The sequence below is a fragment of the Marmota flaviventris genome, chromosome 1 (assembly GCF_047511675.1).
Source record: "Marmota flaviventris isolate mMarFla1 chromosome 1, mMarFla1.hap1, whole genome shotgun sequence".
In the NCBI taxonomy this organism is placed as follows: Eukaryota; Metazoa; Chordata; class Mammalia; order Rodentia; family Sciuridae; genus Marmota; species Marmota flaviventris.
In genome coordinates this window covers 136,901,484-136,923,044 of record NC_092498.1, presented here as the reverse complement: position 1 = coordinate 136,923,044, position 21,561 = coordinate 136,901,484, and the positions used below count along the sequence as shown (strand labels likewise).

General features: G+C 47.8%; 1 protein-coding gene across 8 annotated transcripts in view; it reads left to right on the top strand.

Annotated features, from left to right (window-relative positions):
* Window positions 1-21,561, top strand: part of Tmem120b (transmembrane protein 120B) — a 43,521-nt gene that overhangs the window by 19,919 nt on the left and 2,041 nt on the right. For 3 of the 8 annotated variants that reach the window (XM_071616575.1, XM_071616585.1, XM_071616578.1), the window contains exons 4-12: window positions 2,138-2,197; window positions 2,858-2,953; window positions 8,413-8,502; window positions 16,880-16,945; window positions 17,412-17,473; window positions 17,665-17,774; window positions 19,446-19,538; window positions 20,809-20,873; window positions 21,288-21,356. In XM_071616575.1, coding sequence (XP_071472676.1) covers window positions 2,138-2,197; window positions 2,858-2,953; window positions 8,413-8,502; window positions 16,880-16,945; window positions 17,412-17,473; window positions 17,665-17,774; window positions 19,446-19,538; window positions 20,809-20,873; window positions 21,288-21,356 — 711 coding nt within the window. The remainder of the gene's footprint in view (window positions 1-2,137; window positions 2,198-2,857; window positions 2,954-8,412; window positions 8,503-16,879; window positions 16,946-17,411; window positions 17,474-17,664; window positions 17,775-19,445; window positions 19,539-20,808; window positions 20,874-21,287; window positions 21,357-21,561) is intronic. The other 5 variants (XM_027949186.2, XM_027949185.2, XM_027949183.2 and 2 more) reach the window with 3 other exon arrangements.

The window sequence follows — 21,561 nt, the reverse complement described above, 5'->3', positions numbered from 1 at the left end:
TGAGACACAAAAGATCACGTATTGTATGACACTATTTATATGAAATGTCCAGAATAGGCAATACCATAGGGACAGAGTAGATGAGTGGTTGCCAGGGATTGGGGGAGGCAGAGTAGGGAAAGTCTGCTGATGGGTGCTGGGTCTCATTTGGTGGAAATGTTATGGAATTAGGTGATGGGGATGGGTGCACAGCATTATAACTATGTTAGAAGTCACTAAATTGTATACTTTAAAAGGACAAAATTATATTATGTGAATTATGCCTTAATTTACAAAAAAGTATGTTCACAACTAGCCAATAACTAAAAGCATATGGATAAACCTGGAGGACATTATGGGCAGTGAAATAAGCCAGATGCAAAAAATACTGTATGATCTCACTTACATGTGGAGTTTTAAAAAAGTGAATATATAGAAAAAGAGAATGGAAAGATAGTTACTAATGACAGGGGTTCAGGGCAATTGGGGAGATGTCAATAGCAACAGACTTGTTACATAGCTTGACTAAGTTTAGAGATGTTTTTGTTGTTGTTGTTTATTTGTTTTTTACAGGGGTGGGGATGAAACCCAAAGTCTTGTACATTCTAGGCAAGTGCCCTCTCAGTCTTGAGGACTGACCCACAACAGTAGGGGGACTGTTCTTAAAAATATTGTCTTACATGTTGGAAATTTACTGAAAGATTTTCAGTACTCTTGCAACACACTGAACAGCAACCAAAAACCGAAAATAAACCAAATGTTCATCAAAAGTAGAAGAAATGAATCAGTGGTGGTGTAGCCACCCATAGAATACTGCTTACCATGAAAAAGAAGGAAGGACCAAAACGCCCTCTCCACCATGCGGCCTGCGCATTGGTTTCATTAATGAGGTTCTTGGCATAAAAGTTAGCTAGCAGAGATCGAAATAAAACACACAGACTCAGTTACCTTTTTCTATGACCAGGTCCAAGACGGCTCCCCTCTCTGGCTCCAACCTCGAACCACCCGTAGGGCAGCAAGGATTACTCAGGGCTAGCAGGAGAGAGAGAGAGCGAGCACGCCAGGGAGTAGCCTTTTATTGGGGAACAAGAAATTCAGGGGATAATTCCATCCAATGAAGGTTGGGGGGGGGCCGCACTCCAAGGTCAGGGTCAGTGATTGGGCCCCCGGGGTCAGTGGTCAGTCACACCCCCACACGGACGGGTTCTCTCATCAGGAGAGGGCCGGGAAAATTCCGACACAGCCAGAAGCCTCAGACCCAAACCGGGAGTCACCCAGTCACGCGTGAGAATGGCTCCCCACAGCCCTCCACATGGATGTAGCTTGGAATATGGAGGGAAGGAAGACAAGTTAAAAGATTCTACCCTCTGTATATATAGGTGAAGTTCAAAAATAGGCAAAATGAATCCATGGTGATAGAAAAAAAGACTGGGGGAAGCTGACCTGGTTGGGCATAAGGGAGCCTCCTGGGGCTGGAAATGTCTTATTCTTTGACCTGAGTGTTGGTTACCTGTACAAATATATAAAAATTCATCATGCTTGTGCTTAAGACATGTATACTTATGAAGGTTATGCCTTAATTTTAAAGACAATCCTAGCTGGGCATGGTGGTGCATGCCTGGAATCCCAGTGACTCTAGAGGCTGAGGCTGGAGGATTACAAGTTTGAGAACAGCCTCAGCAACTTAGGACAACCCTGCCCTATCCCCACCCCTGCAAAAAAAAAAAAAAAAAAAAATTATATATATATATATATATATATGTGTGTGTGTGTGTGTGTGTGTGTATAAAAAGGACTGGGGATGTAATTCAGTCGTAGAGCACCTCTGGGTTCAATCCTCAGTACCACTTAAAAAAACACTTTCTAAATTGATCTAGAGATTATACTTATGCCTTCACCTCACTTCATTGCCTGGAACTTAGTCACACGCTTACATCTGGCTGTACGGGAGAAGGGGCAATAGGTTCTCTAAGCCAGCTTTGATGGGGGAAATGAGCTAATAGACTTCCATGTACAAGCTGCCATATTCTTGAATTAATCATTGTTCTCATTTGCTCTGGTGCCTATTTTCTCATATTAAGTGCTCAGTGCATAATTTTGGGTGGGACGACTCTCAAGGCTGTTCAGGAATGTGGCTCTCACAGGTCTTTCCTTCCAGGCTCTACTTGAATCTGGTCCTTGGTAATGTGAATGTGACCCTCCTCAGCAACCAGGCCAAGTAAGTATGACTGGACCTGCCCCTCCACCCACCTATTGGCTCAAAATCCAGGCATCTTGCTCTTTTCACTCAGGGAAGATAGGTCCAAGCTAGAATTTTTACATAAATCAAAGCAGGATAGCAGTTTGGGCTCTGGCTTTTGGTCTTTCTGGCCTGGTCCTCCTTAGTGGGTAGACACCTTGGGGAAGGTTTCCTTCCTTCTTTTCCCAGAGTCAATATGTTGGTGGATAAGGTTCCCCATTTCCCATGAGAGTGGCCCCTGCTCTGTTCCCTTCTTATAACATTTATTACTTCCCTTGTTAGAGCATTTCCCATGGGAAATGGGTGCTCCTGTCCCCTGGAATCTCTCCATTTCTAGGCAAGAGTGACCCTTGTGTTTCTGCTGCACCACTTGGTTGAGGGAGAGACTCTATCTCTGCCCTGCCTCTTTGCATCATGGGCCCAAAGCTCTAACCAGGAGTCCAGGGACAGGGGGACCTTTTGTAGTTGGCCCTCTTTCCTTCATTGGTCACTGCTGACTCAAGGCCAGTGTCTCCTTTAGTGGAATGTGCAGGTCCTCATGGGTTGTGGCAGTGGTGGTAGTCCTGGAACTGGCAGGGCTGGGAGTGGAGTGGAATACTAATAGAATGTGACCTTTCTTGGGGGGTTATGTCATGGCAGGTTTGCCTACAAGGATGAGTATGAGAAGTTCAAGCTCTACCTGACTATAATCCTGCTCCTGGGAGCTGTGGCGTGTCGCTTTGTCCTTCACTACAGGTAGTGGGGCGTGGCAGTGTGTGCATGGGCACATGTGGTGTGAGGAGGGGGTCAGGAGAGAGAGGTGGCCAGATGGAGGCAAGGTCCCTTATGCTCCTGGAGTGTTTGGTGTGATAAGATATAGGGGGGAAGGACCATTTCTCATGGGAAACTGTAATGCTGATCACCTGTGGAGGGCCTACAGGGCTGCTGGAGGGCCCTCTGATGCAGTAGTTAAGACAGAGTCCAGTGTGGCACATCCATACAACAGGATGCTGTTCAGCCATAAAGCAGAAGGGGCAATAGGCTGCTGCTAAGTGAAGAAGGCAGACCCAGAAAACCATGTTGCATGATTGCATGGATAGGAAATATCCACGGTAGGTCAATCTAGAGACAGCTCAGGTCAGAGCCTGCTGGAGGAGGGGCTGGAGGAGGGGCAACAGGGAGTGGCTGTTCATGGATTATAGGGTTTCTTTTTGGGGTGATAAGAAAGTTCTGAAATTAGGTAATGTCAGTTGCACACAGTTCTGTGAATATAACAAAACCCACTGAATACTTTAAAAGGTAAGTGGATTATATCTGAATTGCAAAAAAAGAAGAAAGAAAGAAATTTAAAAAATACAAAAAGAAAAAGATTTAGCCCAGAATGCCTGGGTTTAAACACTGGCTTTGAGACTAACTGGCTGTTACCATGGGTGGGTTCCCCCTGGGAGCCTTAGTCTCCCCATCTGTAAGACAAGGTGACAACAGGCCATACTTCACAGGGTGGGGAAGGTTCAGTGCATCCACATTCTGTGGTTGGCAAGCTCTCCAAGGAGGGAGGTGGGGCTGCGCTGCACTGCCCTGGGGTCCTTTCTTCCCTCTGGCCTTGGTTCTTCTGCCCTCAGGGGAGGCAGCCAAGTATGGTTTTGGATTTTGTCCATGTGTCAAGAGTTTATTTTCTGCCCTTGGCTGAGAGTCCAGCTGCTGATCTGGCACTCAGGTGACCCGACAGGCTCTCGCACGCCCTGGGCTCATGTTTGCCTGCTGCGTGGAGCCTGGCCCACTTCCCTGGGGGCAGAGGCTGTGCACACCAGTAATACCTGCTCACCCTCCCCTCTGGAAGTGGTAAAAGTTCTTGGTGTGCAACCATATTCCCTTGCATGGGGACCTCTAGGGCCCTCCAGGGGAAACCTGGACTGTGTTGTCAAGTTCTTCACCCAGGGCCTGGATGGATAGTCCCATTTCTCCCCCTCCCCTATGTTTCAGTCTCCTGGGGCTGCCATAAGACGTCCCACCAACTGGGGGAGCTTAAAACCACAGAAATCCGTCCTCTTCTCTGGTGGCTCGGGAGGCCAGAAATCAAGGTGTTGGCAGGCTCCAAGGCAGGTTCTTCCTTGGCTGTCCTCCCTGGTAGTCCGTAATGTTCCTTGGCTTTAAGTCCTTTTACCTCAGTCGCTGCATCTGTTGACACATGGTTCCATTCCTGAGTGTCTCCCTCATGGCCTTCTTGTAAGGACACCAGCCATTGGATTTAGGACTCACCCTAACCCAGTATGACTTCGTTTAAACTTCTCACATTTATAAAGACCCTATTTCCAAATGAGGTCACATGCTGAGGTCCCAGTGGATATGAGTTTTGGGGGACACTGTTTCAACCCAGTACACCATTCGTAGGCTGAAAAAGGGGCAGGGGGTGGGACTGGGCAGGCAGCTTCTCTCTCCTGGTGACCACAGGGGAGCTTGCTATGGAGCCATTAGTACTTACTACTGTTATTATCACTGTCACCTTGTTTTAGGACTGGGCTCTCAGGAAGATCACAGCCAGGCATGGTTGCATGCACCTGTAGTTCAGCTACAGGTGCATGCAACCATGAGTTGTTTGAGCCCATGAGTTTAAGATCAGCCTGAAAACATAGCCAGAATCTATCTTCCCATCTGCCCCCCAAAGATCACAGCTTAATATTCAGTGTGCCCAACTAGCAGGGTTATACTTTCCCCCTTGGCATAGTTTCCTTGCTGGGTGCTCCACCCAAATGCCCTCCTTGATACCTCTAAGCTTGCAGTTTGACAGCCAACAGCTTCAGAGCCCTGGGTCCTAAGCCCAACTCTACCACTCACAGGCTATGTGACCTTGAGTATAGCCCTTCACCACTCTGCTTCCTCGTCTTTCCCATGGTCCCTAGGACCCCTCTTATCCATGCTGCCTGGTGTTTAGGAAGATTTTTCTAGGTATCTGAGGTACCTAGAAAGTTTGAGACTTCTCTCTGCAGTCTTCAAGCCAAGAAGCTGTCAGGTCAGAACTGCTTTATGGGATTTCAAGCCAGGTCTCAAGCCTTAGCCAGCTGCTAAGCCTTGGATCTCATTCCAAGGCTTAGCAGCTGTGTGATCCTGGGCAACTCACTCCCCCTCTCTGAACCTTTGTCTCCTCATCTGTAAAGTAGGAAGTAGTTCCATCCTTGGGTTTCCTTTAGAAGACGAATATATAATACCCCAAGACAAGTATTTCAGTCCCTATGATAGATGATCCTAGGAAACACGGGTAGCCGAACGAAAAGTGAAACAAAGAATAGCCATCCCATAGGCATTTGGAGCTCAGTGCTGCAGAGAATCCAGGACAGTACAGAACAACCTGGGATGTCCCACCTGAGGGCTAGGCAGCTGGTGTGTCGTCCTCCCACTGCTGTCCATCAGGGAAGCTAGGGACTGCTCCTAGAGGGTACTAATTCCTCCACCTTCTGATCTGCTTTGTGCACCAGAAGAGTGGCTGTGGTGGCCCAAGAGAGCCCTGGGTACATCAAGAGTGGCAGGTTCTGGCAATTGGAAGTCATGCAGGCGTGAGCATGGTACATGTACCTGCTTTGTGCAGGGCTTTTCAAGGATTCAGAGTGACCATCCGTGCAGAATGCGCGTAGCATAGCAAGTTTCCGGTTACCAGTGCTGACCAGTGTGAGAGGCTGAGTAGTGGTCCCGTCCTCGTCTCTGCAACCTGTGAACACACTCTCTTATATGGCAAGAGGGATTCTGCAGATATGATTGGGTTAAGGATCTGGAGATGTGCAGGTTAGCCTGGGTTATTCATATGGACCCAGGGTCATCATAAGAGTCCTCATAAGAGGGAGGAAGAAGAATCAGAGTCCCAGGAGGAGATGTGATGACAGAAACCAAGATAGGAATGGTACAAGGACAAGAAATACGGCAGCCTCTGGAAACTAGAAAAGGACAGGAAGCATATTCTCCCTGAGAGCCTCCAGCAGGGATCAGGCCTGCCAAAAGCTTGATTTTAGCCTGGTGAGATCCAGTTCAGACTTTTGACCTCCAGAATGGTAGGAGATTAAATGGTTTCTTTAAACCGTTTAGTTCAAGGTGATTTGTTACAGCAGCCATAGGAAACTCACACACTTTGCCAAGCAGATTGAGGCCAGCACCTGAAGCAAGTCAGAGCAAGTGCTAGAACCATAACATTTTGTTTTGACTCCTGTCTTCATCCAGAAGATTTAGGAAGGGATTAGCGAAAATGTCCTTGTATCCACAGCTGGCTATTGTGCTTTCCTCCTGCTGGAGGTGAACAGGAAAACCTGCATTGAAAGTGACCCTCACCCAGCTGTGTGTAGTGGCACATGCCTATAAACCCAGCGGCTCAGGAGGCTGAGGCAGGAGCTAGTTCAAAGCCAGCCTCAATAATTTAGCAAGGCCCTCAGCCACTCAGTGAGACCCTGTCTCTAAATAAAATATAAAAAGGGATGGGGATGTGGCTCAGTGGTTGAGCACCCTTGGATTTTGGTACTAGACTCCCTAGTACCAAAAAAAAAAAAAAAAAAAAAAAAAGTGACCCTCTGTCCTGGGATACCTGTCTCTTGCCACCCTCACTTCTCATCCAGTCCTGTGGGCCTCTGATTCCTCAGTGATAAGCTTCTGAACCTCATTTTGCAGACTGGATGGTCTGGTACTTCCAGAGTTTTAACCCAGAACATGCACAGCTCTGCTACACTGTCTTAAGCACTCTGTATTAACTGAGCTCGTGAGCATGGCAGCCCTTCACAGCAGGTGCCATTACCCTCCCACATTACAGAGGGGAAGTGTGGGCTCCAAGGAGCGGCTCACTCATCCTCAGTCCCACAGCTGGGAAGTGACAGAGCTGGGATTTGGACTCAGGCCTGGAATTCCAGAGTGAATTCAGGAATCCTGACCTTCCTGAGACTATCTTTGTGGGTGACAACAGTTCAGCCCTGGGGTCTGAGGGTAACTGTCATCTCACTCCACAAAACACAGTCACATAGCTTCAGAGACACCCCTAATTTTATTCATTGTTGCCGAAGTTGCATCCTCCCTCCTTCCCTCTGAGGGAAGAGGGTCTCCCACTTCAGGGAAATTGGGGTGTTTTTCCTCCCTTATCTGCAGACAGCCCAGACCCATGGTCATTTCTCCTGGGAGAAGTCTTTCTGGCACTGGCAGGTGCAGAAGAGCTTCCCTGTCAGGGTCAAAGACAGAGCCCTCCACCAGAGCCTTTGCTGGCAGGGGTGCCTTAGAGGGCTGTTTGCCACTGGCTCTTTCCCAGGACCCTTTGCCCTGGGATGCTCTGGTAGGGGGCCAGCTTTCTCACTTTACAGTAGCCCCATGGGCATCAGCAGTCCATTCTGTCTGCATCTGAGACCTGCTCAGCTAGGTTCCAGGCTACAATCACAGTAGAAGAGGCAAAGGAGTATTTCTTCATTTAGCTTGGTAGCTCACATAGGCCATTAAGACTCATTTCATATGTGTAACAAATGGTTTAACCAGGTGTGGTGGCACACACCTGTAATCTCAGTGAGTGTGGAGGCTGAGGCAGGAGGATCCTAAGTTGGAGGCCAGCCTCAGCAACTTAGTGAGAGACCCTGTCAAAAATTAAATTAAGGGGACTGGGGATATAGCTCAATTGGTAAAGTGGTTGCCTTGCATGCATAAAGCCCTGGGTTCAATCCCCAGCACCACACACACACACACAAAAAAAAAAAAAAAAAAAAAAAAATTAAATTAAACAAATAAAAAGGTCTTGGGATCTGTCTCAGTGGTAGAGACACCTAGAATCTATCCCCAGTAACCCCCACCCCAAAACTACCTGGTTTGAGGAGATGGGAGGAATTTGCATCTTACCATTGAAGACAAACAACCTAAAATAGAACAGTTCTTAAAGGTCCTTCTGTTGTCATCCAGAATCTTCCCAGACAGGAAGAGTTTAGAGATGGGTTGCCTTGGGCATTGGACCAGGGAGGAGGAGATCCTCAGCTAGAGCCTGGAGTGCAGGTAGGGCCCGGTAGAAGGAAGAGCAGTGGCCCTGGACATTACAGGGAGAGAGGAGACATCCAGGGTCCAGACTGCTGCTTGCCAAGGTGGAGTAGGGGTTTCCAGAGGTAGCGCCTGCCATGGGCAGCCCTTGCCCTGGTGCTGTCCTTTTGGGGTGAAGGGCTGGCTGTCCTGGTGCTCACGTTGCTCCCCTCCCTGGGGCTGTTTCTTCATGCCAGGGTGACGGATGAAGTTTTTAACTTCCTGCTGGTGTGGTATTACTGCACCCTGACGATCCGGGAGAGTATTCTCATCAGCAACGGCTCGAGGTAACTGGGAGCCCAGATTGTGGGGGGCGCAGAGGGAGCCAAAAGGAATTCTGTCATGAAGGGGAGTCAGGTGAGGATTGATACCCTCAACCTGCATTCCCTTTCCTCTTGGGGGCTCTGTGACCCAGAGAAGAGGGACACTGCATCTGATGCTGCTGGCGCAGTTTCATGTTCATGGTTATTCTGCGGAGGAGCAAGGAATCCTACTTCAAACTGGTTTAGTGTAACAGGAAATCTGTTGTCTCACAAAATGAGCAGGTTCATTGGTTCTGACTTCAGGTAAGGCCTAACCTAGGTGTTCTGACAGTGTCATCAGGACCCATTTCTCAGCTCTGCCCTCTCCTGTGTTGTTTCACTCTCAGGCTCCACACCATCACTCTTGGCAAACAGGACATATTTCTCTGTTCCATGGCTCAGCAACTGGGTCCCATTGGTTGGGTCCAGGAGCTGACTGGGTCTCTGAACTGCTGCCCGCCAGTACACTGCTGTGACTGGCTAGGCTGGAGCCTCCTGCCCACCCTGCAGCCATTGTTAGCAGCACAGAAACACTTGTCAGGAGGGGAAAAGTTCCTCAGAGGAACACTAGGATATTATTTCTAGGAGGGTGATGAGTTTTGGTGTCAAGAGTGGAAGGTCCTATACAAGGAGATGGGGAGAAGAATAGACAGGTTGGTGAGGGTCTTGGGCCAAACGTATCCTGTGTTAGGAATGAGAATTCCTGGGTTCTAGTACCAGTGCTGTCACTGAGCAGCTCTGTGGCCCTGGGCAAGCCATATCCCTCTTTGGGTGGTTTTCAGGTCCCTTGGGGGAAGCGATTGCGTTAGTGTCATGAGTGAATCTTGGCATGATTGGGTGTCCCCAACTTTCCCCATCTCTAAAAGGTTCTGAGTCTGAGAAACCCCACTGTTTTTCTCTTGGTCTCCTTTCTGTTCTACCTGCCCTTGAGCAGAGTCATGGGACCTAGTTAAGATCCATTACTTGGGGGGTTGGGAGTAGAGTATGTTATAAGGCCCGGGATTTGATCCCCAGCATGGGGGGTAGATAAAAGACCCATGCCTTGCCACGTGGAGGACTCATTTTCTGAAGGTCTGATTCTTTGGGGGGTGACCATGGAACAGCCTCCCAACCCCTTCCTACTTCCTGCTTTCTGGGACTGGTAAGGATCAGCCAAGAAATGAACATCTGCCAAACCCCTGAAATTATTTGCCACCTTCTCACTTTTTTGCCTGGTGGTCTCTCATGGCAGGTCCCTGCCCTGCCGGATCTCACCCTGAACATAAAGCCAAGAGGTAAGGACCACCATATCCCTCCTGCCAGCCCATGGGGGTGGGCACAGTGACTCAGGAGCACAGCCTATAGCACAGCTGTTTAGACAGATCAGTGTTTCTCAGACTGCTCATTCTTGTCCTGTCCTCACCATTTTTGCCATATTCATGTACAACCTGGGTGATGATTTCCTTACATTTTAAATCAATCCTCCTTTTTTTTAAACTTAAATGTATATTGATTTATGATTATAGAAAACTTTATTTCACCATCATTCATGGAAAACAACCAGCAGTTGGAGAAGAGTTCTGTAAAAGTATCCTACTATTTTCCCTGTAGAGATCGTTGATGTCAGTTATTCTTGCTTCTTGAGCCCTTGGGCCTGAAGTTTGCTGTGTGTGTGTGTGTGTGTAGCAAAAGGGGGGTGAGCAGATCTCAAGAGGCATTAAAGATATCCTAGCATGTAACCCAGACTCTCCTCGAGTTAATCGGGAAAGGAGAAGAACTAAACAGTGGACCTTTCCTTGAGGTTCATTACATTTGGTGTGATGCTCTCATGTCATCCTAAAACTGGGTGGCATGCACCTATGCTTTGGGGAACACTGAAGTAGAAGACCTTACCAAATAAGTAACATTCATAGTACAATTAATTTAATAAGTAACATTCATATTAACATTAAGTTATAAGTAACATTAATTTTAGAGTGAATAGTATCTATCCTTTTTGGGATGTGGTTGGAAAGAATCCAGATGATAGGGAAATGAGACCAGGGCAATTGGCAAGACACTTTTATCACTAATTCTTTTCTGTAGCTGTGGACTTGCCGTCATCTTGCTGTTTCACCCTTATGCTGAGCTTCTATTAAGAGAGCTTGGGTGGGGAGGCTGGGGTTGTGGCTCAGCAGTAGAGTGCTCACTTAGCATGTGCGAGGCCCTGAGTTCGATCCTCAGCACCACATAAAAATAAATAAATAAAGGTATAAAAAATTTAGGAGAGATAACTTGGGCTCATGCTTTAACTTTAACAGTCATCCACACTTTAGGAAGAGTTATTCTGTCCAGTTTTTTATTGTTGTTATTTGTTTTTACTATGTTGAGCTGTTGGTGGGGGAGTTACCAAAGAGAAGGAGAGAGAGTCCTTGAAATTGTGGAGCTCAGCGCCGGTACTAAAGGGAGGGATGGAGTTCCAGAGACAAACCTCACTTGCCTAACAGTTTAGCAGGAGCTTTCCTGGCTCCTGGGTGTTGATGCTGAAGGAAGAGCAGGAGTGTTTTCTCTGGGCTTTCACAGCAAAGCTTTCTGTACATTTGCTCTTCCTGCCCCCAAGTATGTGCTGTTCATCACATATTTATTGAGCACCAGACACTGAGTTACAAGACTCCAAGATAACTCACACTACTTTTTGGGAGCACCCACAAATTTAAAAAGGCCCTGTCCTGGTAAGTGTGGCCCAAGAAATCTCAAGTTGTGATGGAACCATTCCTCCAGGCTGTCATCCCACACTGGCCTTGGGGAGGAGAGCCTGGAATGAGGCCAGTGGGCCCAAATGAGGGCCTCAGCTTCTAGAATGACGGCAATAAGCTGTGGCCGGCTTGTGGGGGAGGGGATGAGGCAGGTGGGCTGAATCTGGGTGACTCAAAACTTGTGACTCGTTTTCAACATCTGCTGCAGATTTAGTCTCCATCCTCCTCCAGCTCCTTCTCAGAGCTGATTTATCCTGGGGCAGATGAAGAAAGATGTCCAGGAGGTTTCTCCCGCTCTGGCTTCTCACCAGGGAATAGCTAAGAAACCATTCCCAAAAAGCATGGGCGGAGGCAGCAGGAGGGCCCAAGTTGGGATGCGTGCTGCTTTTCTCATTTCTTAAGTAGCCCAGAGCCAGCTCAGGAGCTTAGGGCTGGTACCCAGCAAACACCCCATGGACTTTGTTGAAATGAATTGAAGCCAGGCTCTGCAGTGAGGAAAGGTCTTTGAGACCATACTGGTATTGTGGGGACAGTAGAGCAGAACCAACCATATGCACCTCCTGCAGGCTTGTCTCCCAGAGACATTTTTTAAAAAGATTTTTATTTTTTATTCTTAGTTATACATGACAGTAGAATGGACTTTGGCAGAATATACATACATAAAGTGTAACTTATTCTATTTAGGGTCCTACTTTTGTGGTCATACGTGATGGATCCCCGAGACTCTTGTCTGTTTCCTGGTTGTGTCTGAGACCTGAATTTGGACAGAAGGAGTTCTCTGGGAACAGGCTTGGGGTGTGGGTGTATTCCCATCACAAAATGAAGCCACCCCTGCTGTGCGGGCTCCCACCTGAGCTGTAGCTCTTTGGCTCAATAAGCAAGTCAGCTTCCCTTGCAAACTTGGCAAATGATGGAAACCCACCCAGGAGGGTCTAAATCTGAGGGGGCACTTATGAGCCCACATAACTGGGAAAAGGAGAAAAAAAGCTCCAACAGTGCCCCCCTCCAACACACACCCCGGTCCTGGGGATTGGATCCAGGGGTGCTGTCACTGAGCTACACCTCCAGCCCTTTCTTATTGTTTGAGACAGGGCCTCGTTAAGTTGCCAAGACTGGCTTCAAACTTGGTGATCTTCCTGCTTCAGTGTCCTGAGTTGCTGGGATTCTGGCGGCGTACGCCAGCATGACCCACTCCCAACAATGTTAACAGCCCACTCTAACTCCCTAGTGTTCTCCCTGGGCTGGCTCCTCTAAGCCCAGGTTGGCCAGGAATCGGGTCAGCAGTTCCAGAGCTGAGAGCCCCTCCTGTATCCTCATAGATCCAGAGGGAATCTTCAAACTTCTGACTGGTTAAATTGGGATGACTTGCTGGCCCCTGAGCCAATCACTGTTGCCAAAGAGCTGCTGAACACCGATTGGCCAGTTCTAAGACACGTGCTGGATACAGTCCTCAGCTCCACCAAACCAGCCGATGGTGTGAGTGGGGTGACTTCCTATATACCTGAGGCCGCGGACCAGGATGGGTGGTGATTGGCAGATGGCAAAACAGCTGATATCCACTATAGTTAGTTCTATGCCCAAATCAGTAGTGATGGCAATCCAACTGGGTTGGCTTTCCTAGAGAACCAGCTCACAGTGCTTGGATCTCTGGCTTTTTCAGGGGCCTATCCTTGGAACAAACATGTAGAGGGCTGCAGGCAAGGGAGGAGTAGAAGCCATTCCCCAGCTGTCCAGATTGCCCCAACCCCAAAGCCAGAAGCTGCCTTGGGTTGAACAATGCCTGGTGTGCATCTCTTCTGCACACGCAGACGTTATCTAATGTGTCCTGAAGGGAGAAGGGGCAATCTCCCTGGCATGATCTGCAGAGTCCAATGTGCTATCCCTCTGCTCTGGCCCACCTGCACCTGCTCTTCCTGAGTCCTATACCCTCTGCTTCTAAGAACAAGTCCACAGGCCTTGTTTTTATGGCAAACATGGCCCAGAAAGTGACTGCTATGGGGTTTTTGCAGAGTTCTTTTTGAGGTGATTCAAAGGTTCTGAATTGATTGTGATGGTTACACAGCTCTGAGAATATAATAAAAACCACTGAATTGTATAACTGGATGAATTTGACGGTATCTGAGCTATATCATAATCAAACCTTTATATAAAAACACACAGACACAAAACCAGCCCCGAGCCCTGGGGTGAACAGATGGACATAGGGCTCATGAATGCTAAGCTGGGGAAGATGCAGTTTCTAGCTTCACCCCATGGTGCTGAGCTGTGTTTATTGGTGGCATCTGTCAAAACTGGGCTCTGGGCACCACTAGCTCTGAAATTGAAAGCCGCTGCTCAGTCAAGCTTGTCCAGAGTGTGGGTTTGGCCCAGGGCATTTCTCAGGGAAACTTTGGGGAGTAGGACAAAAGAGTGTCTGGGGACAAGATCTGAGAGCTCCTGTGTGGCTTTGCAGAACTCTAGAGAGGTTGCAGTGACACCTTTTGGTTGCCCTTTGGTGGCGGGAGGTCCTGGGAATTGAACCAAGGGCCTCATGCATGCTGGACAAGTGCTCTTCCACTGAGCTGCACCCATAGCCCTTTTAATTTTAAGACAAGATCTCAATAAATTTTAGGTTGGCCTCAAACTTGTGATCCTCCTGCCTCAGCATCCTGAGCAGCTGAGATTATAGGCATGCACTGCCATGTCAGGCTCTTGGTTGATCTTCAAGCTGAAAGTCCGAGGATCTGGCCAGCTGAATTTACTATTAGGAAATTGGATTCAGGGGTCCTCTTAGACTCAGACAGGCAAGAAGAGGATAGTAGAATTGGGGCAGTGCTGGGGACAAAGATTTGGATGAATGTGATCTCCTGTGGTGGTTGGCATACAGACTAGCTGCTGCTTTCACTCGCCACACCTCCTGGATATCACTTCATTCGTGACAACATTTATTGAATGCTTGTTGTTTACCTGGTACTGTTATTGCTAGGAATACACAGCCTTGTAAAACCTAAATCTCTTACCATAATCCTTGAGTCACACATAGGCTGTTGCCTGAACAGCTAATTGATATCCAGAAATGTCTTATGGGCTGAAAAGAGAAGAGGAGGTGGTTAAGATTCAGCCCTCATTCTTGTGACATGCACTTTCCAGTAGGAAGGTTTTAAGATGGATCCAACCCACCTATTAGGAAATGCAAGTTAGGATCCCAATGACAAACAGCTGGGCACAGTGGCACATGCCCAGCAGCTCAGGAGGCAGGAGGATTACGAGTTCACAGCCAGCCTCAGCAATTTAACAAAGTACTAAGCAACTCAGCGAGACCCTGTCTCCAAATAAAATAGAAAATAGGGCTGGGGATGTGGCTTAGTGGTAGAGTGCCCCTGAGATCAATCCCTGGTTCCCCCGCCCTACCCCCTCCTGCTGCCAAAAAAAAAATCCCAATAACAGTGACAGGGGTGTAGCTCCATGGTGAAGTGTTTGCCTGGCATGTATGAGGCCCTGGGTTCAATCCCCAGTGCCCCCCCCCCCCACACAAAAGACATAATGAGAGTAACAAAAATTTTAAATGTTGGGCTGGGGTTGTGGCTTAGCGGTAGAGCATTTGCCTAGCATGTGTAAGGCCCTGGGTTCGGTCCTCAGCACCACATAAAAATAAATAAAATAAAGGTATGGTGACCAGCTACAACTAAAAAAAAATTTAAATGTTGTCTCTAGTGTTTGTGAAGGTTTTGGGAAACAAATCTACTGCTGATGGGAGTGTAAATTGGGGAAGCTGTTTTGGAGGGTGATTTGATAGGTATCAAGACATAACCTGCCCCAGTCGTCCAGCTTCTGATAGCCACCATGGAGAAAGTGTCATGCAGGGGACTTCCACAAGGATGTCACAACAGTATTGAGAAGAGGCATGGTGACCATTTGTGGAAGAGCCAAGTAGACTATGGCAGAGCCACTCCTTGGAATGTTGTTTGCCACATCCCCAAATAGCAGGCCTGTAGCTGCCAGTTGGCCTGGTGGTGATGACAGGAGAGCAAGCTGCAGGCTGGTTTTCATTAAAAAGAAAGCCTCATGCAGCACCCTCTTCCCCAGCAGCAGGTTCTCGTGGTTCCTCTTCCTTATAAGAGACAGCATCTGGACATCTGCCTTCTCAGTACTCTGTTCTGGAAGAATTATGACAGAACAGAGGTGATTACTATTTCCATGGCCGTCACCCATTGCCCAGTCTTTGGGAGGAAGGAGCCCAGCTGTTCCCAGGGTGCATTTAGCAGAGCTCATTGCTCCATGTGTTTGGATTGCAGCTCCCAGAGAGGAGATGGGGAGGCCAGCAGAGACCCGAGACAGATGTGGACACATGTGGAGTCTGTCATCCCTGTGTCTGCACAGGATAGCATGGCTACGGCTCTTTGTGAGTGCATATACATTTGTGTGTTTATTCAACACAGTAACTGAGCAGCTGCTCTGATCTTGGTGTCACAGATACATCAGTAAGCAACATAGACAAGATCCCTGCTCTCCTGGGATTTACAGATGAGTGGGAAAGGGGGCTCAGTAACAGAGGAGTACATAATCTTAGATGGCAGTAAGTACCATGAAGAAAATTAAACAGGAATGTAATCCAGGGTTTTAGCAAGGTGGTCAGCGAAGGCCTTTGGCAGAGGCGAAAGTTAGTCTGAAACTTGAATTCAGACCCACCCCCAGCAGGCAGAAGACTTGGAACAGAGAGAGCAGCAGGTATAGAGGCCTTGTACTAGCTGCTGGACTGCCACGGGGACTACTGTATACTGGGCATCTCAAACTACATCTTTATTCTTTATGGTTCCATAAGCTGGAAGTCCAGGGTCAAGGTGCTGGCACGCTGGTCTCTGAGGTCTTTATTCCTTGGCTTGCAGAGGGCCACCTTCACAGTGTGTCCTTTCCTCTGTGCACACTTATCCCTGGTGCCTTTTCCTCTGTGTACAACGACACCAGTCACATTGGATTAGGTCACCTTTGTGACCTCTGTTAACTTCAGTTACCTCTTTAAAGACCCTCTCTGGGGCTAGGTTTGTAGCTCAGTGGTAGAGCGCTTGCCTAACACATGTAGGGCACTGAGTTTGATCTTCAGCACCACAGAAAAATAAATAAATAAAGGTATTGTGTTCACATACAACTAAAAATATTTTTTTTAAAAAAGACACTATCTGCAAATAGAGTCACATTCTAAGGTACTGGAGTAGATATCAACATAAGAATTCGGGGGGATGTAATTCAGTCCATAATCGCCCTGAGGCAGCAGCAGGCTTGGCAAATTCAAGAAAAGGCCAGGATGCTCAGAACATCTGGGTGCCCAGAGAGGACAGGGAGGTGGGCCTGAAGGCCAGGTGATGTTAGGGATGTGTTATGAGGGTCTCCAAAGCCCCTGGAACCTGAGGTGGGTCGCTGGGATAATCTGCAGGTAGTCAGCATAGGATTATTATCTCTGTAGGATCAAGAAGGGACAGAGTATGGTTTGTGCCCATTTCCAGGCAAGTGCTCTACCACAGGACCACATCTCAGCCCTTGGTTTTGTTGGTTTCTCACTCCAAGAAGCTGTTTCCAGCTGTAGAGCAGCCCCTGCTGCATAGGTTGGAAACAGAGGCCATCACCTGTGTTTCTGTCCCCACCTGAGCATCTTTCCTTCTTTTCTCCCCGAGAATTAAAGGCTGGTGGGTGTCTCACCATTATGTCTCTACGTTCCTGTCTGGAGTGATGCTGACCTGGTGAGTTGCCCCTTGCTGGGCCCCTAGAGTTTCCCCAGGGAGTTGGATGAATTGAGGCTGGTCAATGTGGAAGGGGCCCTTCTAGGGAAGACTTTTGGGTCAGGAAGGCAAGTATGAATTTACAACTGGGCTAGAGGCCTAGCTGCCAGGGCCCTGTCAGGCCAGTTGGGAGTTTCCACAGCTGGGAATATTTCACAGTTGCCTGCTGTCTGGGGCAGAGGTGACAGGGAACATCAAGGCCAAAGGAATGAATGAGGTTTCAGAATGACTACCAAGCTCTCTTCATTTTAGAAAGAATGATGGGCATGACCTGGCCCAGTTCCAGGACAAATAATGGCAGAGACCAGGGACTCTGGCTTAACTTTAAAACCTTTTCTTCTCTCTTGGTTGGAGTGGAGCTGGGACAGGGACCAATGTCAAGATTTCAGAGCACCTCATCTCTTTTTTTTTTCCTCTTTCTCTCCAGGCCCAATGGACTAATTTATCAGAAGTTTCGCAATCAGTTTTTAGCATTCTCAATTTTTCAGAGTGAGTGTCTGAGCCCAGCTTTGGGGGAGGGACTGATTTCTTGGGGCTCTCACTGAAGGGGTCCCCCCAGTGGACATCACTGCTGGCCTGTGTAGAGGGAGACCAGGGAGGGAGAGGACCCTGACCAGAAATCCAGAAAAGAACCATTCCCTGCCCGGCAGCTGAACTCCACCCTACCTCCCCACCCCCAGCCCTAGGAGAGGGACATCAGCCTGCACCTGCCCTTTGGAGCCCCAACCTCTGCCCAGGAGTGCAACCTTTGGGAACTGAGTGGTGTTGGAGCCACAAACCTTGTTTCCAGGTTTAAATAAGTCCTTAAAATGGATTTTTTTTTTTTTTTCATTTTAGAGTAGCTCTGAAGGCTGGATGTGGTGGTGCTCACCTGTAATCCTTGTGACTCTGGAGGCTGAGTCAGGAGGGTAGAGAGTTCTAAACAACCCAAACACCTTCATGAGACCCTGTTTCAAGATAGAATAAAAAGGGCTGGGGATGTAGCTCAGGGTTAAGGTCTTTCCATCCATCGTACTGAATTCAATCCCCAGTACCAGAAAAAAAAAAAAAAAAAAAAGCAGAGATTAGCTCTGGATTGGTATACAGTGAATTGATTCTGAATTGGTTCTGAGGGGGTTGTCTCCTGCCTTTTTCTTCCTCCCTCCCTCCCTCCCTCCCTTCTTTGGTGCTAGGGCTTCAATCCCCAGCCTTGTGCATGCTGAGCATGTGCTCTACCACCAAGCTACACCCCTAAGACAGGTCTTGCTGTGTACTCCAGGCTGACCTCAAACTTCTGGGTTCAAGTGATCCTCCTGACTCAGCCCCAGTTTCTGGGACACAGGTGCAACCACCATACCTGTCTCTGTATTATCATTTTTTCTTTTTTCCTGAGGTACTGGGGATCAAACCCAGGGCTTGGCGCATGTTACACAAGTGCTCTAATACTGTGCTGTATCCCCAGCCCTCCATATTACTTGGATTTTAAATAAAAACCTGCTTGCAAACAACTATAAATATATAAATTCAATGAAAATAATACAATAATCCACCTTTAGGGGTGATCAACATTAAGATCTATGTCCTTTCAAATGTTGTTTTTTTTAAATATTTTTTTTTAGTTGTAGATGGATACAATTTATGTGGTGCTGAGGATTGAACCCAGTGTCTTACATGTGCTCGGCAAAGTGCCCTACCACTGAGCCACAGCCCCCTCAAATGTTTATGTATATACACACACATACATATGTATGTATGTATATACATTTCATATGTACATTTTATAATTATGGACATAGAGCTTTACTATTATAACTTAATTTTATTTTTCCCACATTTTTTATTGTGCATTATAGATGTACATACTGATGGGATTTGTTACATATCTGTACATGAACACAATACACAATATAACAATATAATTTGGCCAATATCACTTCCCAGCATTTCTCCCTATAACTTTTAAAATTTTTATCTTAACTGTTATTTAGTTATGTCAGTACCTCCTCATGTTTAGCAACTAGGAATTATCCCCTTATACGGCATCATCTCTTGTGATCTTCCACTGTGTGCAGCCTCCAGCTTAGCACTGGCATCTTACGTTCCAGCAGGTGTCTCTCAAGCGTGTACTGCGTGCCTAGGAAAATTTCATAAGTTTCCAGTCTTACACGGGTCCTCATATCTGAGCTGTCTTTGTATTCTGGATAGAGGATAAAGCAGATTCAGACTAGTGTGGGGAGGGTGGGGGAGAGAGAAAGAGAGAGAGAGAGTGAGAGAGTGTGTGTGTGTGTGTGTGTGTTGGGATTGGGTGGGAGAGGATTGTAACCAGGGTGAATTTTCTGCCCTCTGGCTGGTGACGTCCCACCAGCCTGTGGTTTGGTAAGGTCTGCTGAACTTGGGGGCCTTAGGGCTTTGGGGGAGAGGCAAAGTTGTCCTGTCCTCAGGTTTGTCAGCCCTAAGCCCAGGTGCTGTGCTCCCCCTGCAGGCTGTGTCCAGTTCCTACAGTATTATTACCAGAGGGGCTGCCTCTACAGGTTGCGAGCCCTGGGTGAAAGGAATCACCTGGACCTCACTGTGGGTGAGTAGCCAGGCAAGGGCCAAACAAGCCTTGGCCTGCCCAGCTCCCCACACTGAAGCATGTCCTTGCAAGGACACAAGACCTTCCATTCAGCAAAGCCAGGGCTGCCATTCTTTATCTGAGTTGCTTTTTGTAATTCATTATGGATTCTGTTTCAGTTGCCCAGTGTGAGGCTGACTGAGTGCCAGGCCCTCAGAGCTGGGCCTTGACCTTATTCTTTTTAGATATCTATTCTCTGCCTGCATTTTATAATATTCAAAATATTAGGCAGGCATGATGGTATGTGCATGTAGTCCCAGCTGCTTGGGAGCCTGAGATGGGTAGATGGCTTGAGCCCAGGACAACCTGGGCAACATAGCGAGATCCCATCTCAAAAATACACACACACACACACACACACACACACTATTAGCCTAGTATTGGTTTGCATGTAATTCATGTATGACACATATATGTATAAATATGTATAAATAGGGGTTGGAGGGATAGCTCAGTGGTAGAGTATTTGCTTAATGTGCAAGGCCCTGGGTTCAATTCTTGGCACCAAAACAATTTTAAAAATGTATAAACATTGTATATTGGAAATATGAGCTTAACCCTTTTCATCCATGGCATGCTCAGTCAAAAAAGAGTTTTCCCTCATTTAAACTTTAAGGGGAAGCTATTTCTAATAAAGCTGTGCTATCATTGGAGAAGGTCATTTCTACCTGAGTACTCTGCAAAATAGGCCCTATTTGCCCAGTGCTGTGGCACATGCCTGTAATCCTACCAAGTTTGGAGGCTGAGGCTGGAGGATTGCAAGTTCAAAGCCAGCCTCAGCAACTTAGCGAGGCTCTAAGCAACTCAGCATCTCTAATAAAACATAAACAAGGGCTGGAGATGTGGTTCAGGGGTTAAGCGCACCTGGGTTCAATCCCTGGTTTAAAAAAAAAAAAAGCCCTACTTTAATATGATTGAAGCGATATGTGCAAACGCCCATTCCAAAATGCAAACTCCTGCACCAATTAAGGAAATTAGTGAAAACACAGTGCCTGAAGCCTCATGAGTAGTGTCGGGCCTTGTCTCATGGTGACTTGAGAGAGCAGTTGGGTATGGTGACAGGGGCTCTGCAGGTCTCTGGGTTGTTACTGCGGTGGAGTGCTTACCCACCTATAGAAGGTGAACAGTGCCTGCCTGGTGTTAGTTGCTGGCTAATCTTAGGGTACATGGTGGGGCAGTGGCCCCTTGAGTCCCCTCATATGGGCCCTTGGCTCCTTGCTGCTTTCTACAGAAGGATTCCAGTCCTGGATGTGGCGAGGCCTCACCTTCCTCCTCCCTTTCCTCTTCTGTGGCCATGTGAGTTCCCCTGCTATTTTGAGGTGCCCCTGTCTGTGCTGATCCCAGGAATAGAAGGTCTTCAGGTCTCCCCCTTCTTCACCAGTTGTTTACAGGCAGCTGAAATGTGAAGCCCACCTCTCCTCTGTCCATAGTATTAGCCCACCCCAGCTTCCCCCAAATCTGAGGCCTTCCCTGCTGCTCTTAGCCAATGGCCAAGACCAAGTCAGTCTTCTTGAAGGAGCAAGAAGCCTCAGGGATGCCCTCTGGGTCCAGGGATACTAAGGAAAGAAGCCAGAATTGGTCCTCATACCCACCCTGCCTGGGGTGCAGTTTATCTGGGGGGTATGCCTCGTGCAGGTGGGATTGGAAGCTGGGATCTGGACATCTCCCTGACTTTTCAGTGGGTGAACAGTACTGTCTTCCTGTCTCCAGTTCTGGCAGCTCTACAATGCTGTCACACTGTTTGAGCTCTCCAGCCATGAAGAATGCAGAGAATGGCAGGTATGGCGTTTGTGTGGCATGTGTGTGAGTAGGGGTGAGGCCTTGCTGGTGCTGAGCTGGCTTAGGGACATTTCTGTCCTCAGCCACTTACTTTTCTCTGCCTTGGGGCCCTATTGCTCAGAAAACTCTGGGAGATAGTGGGAGGGATTTCATGGAGCCCCTCAGGGATCTAGGGGCTAAGGAGGCCCACCCAATCAAATGCTCC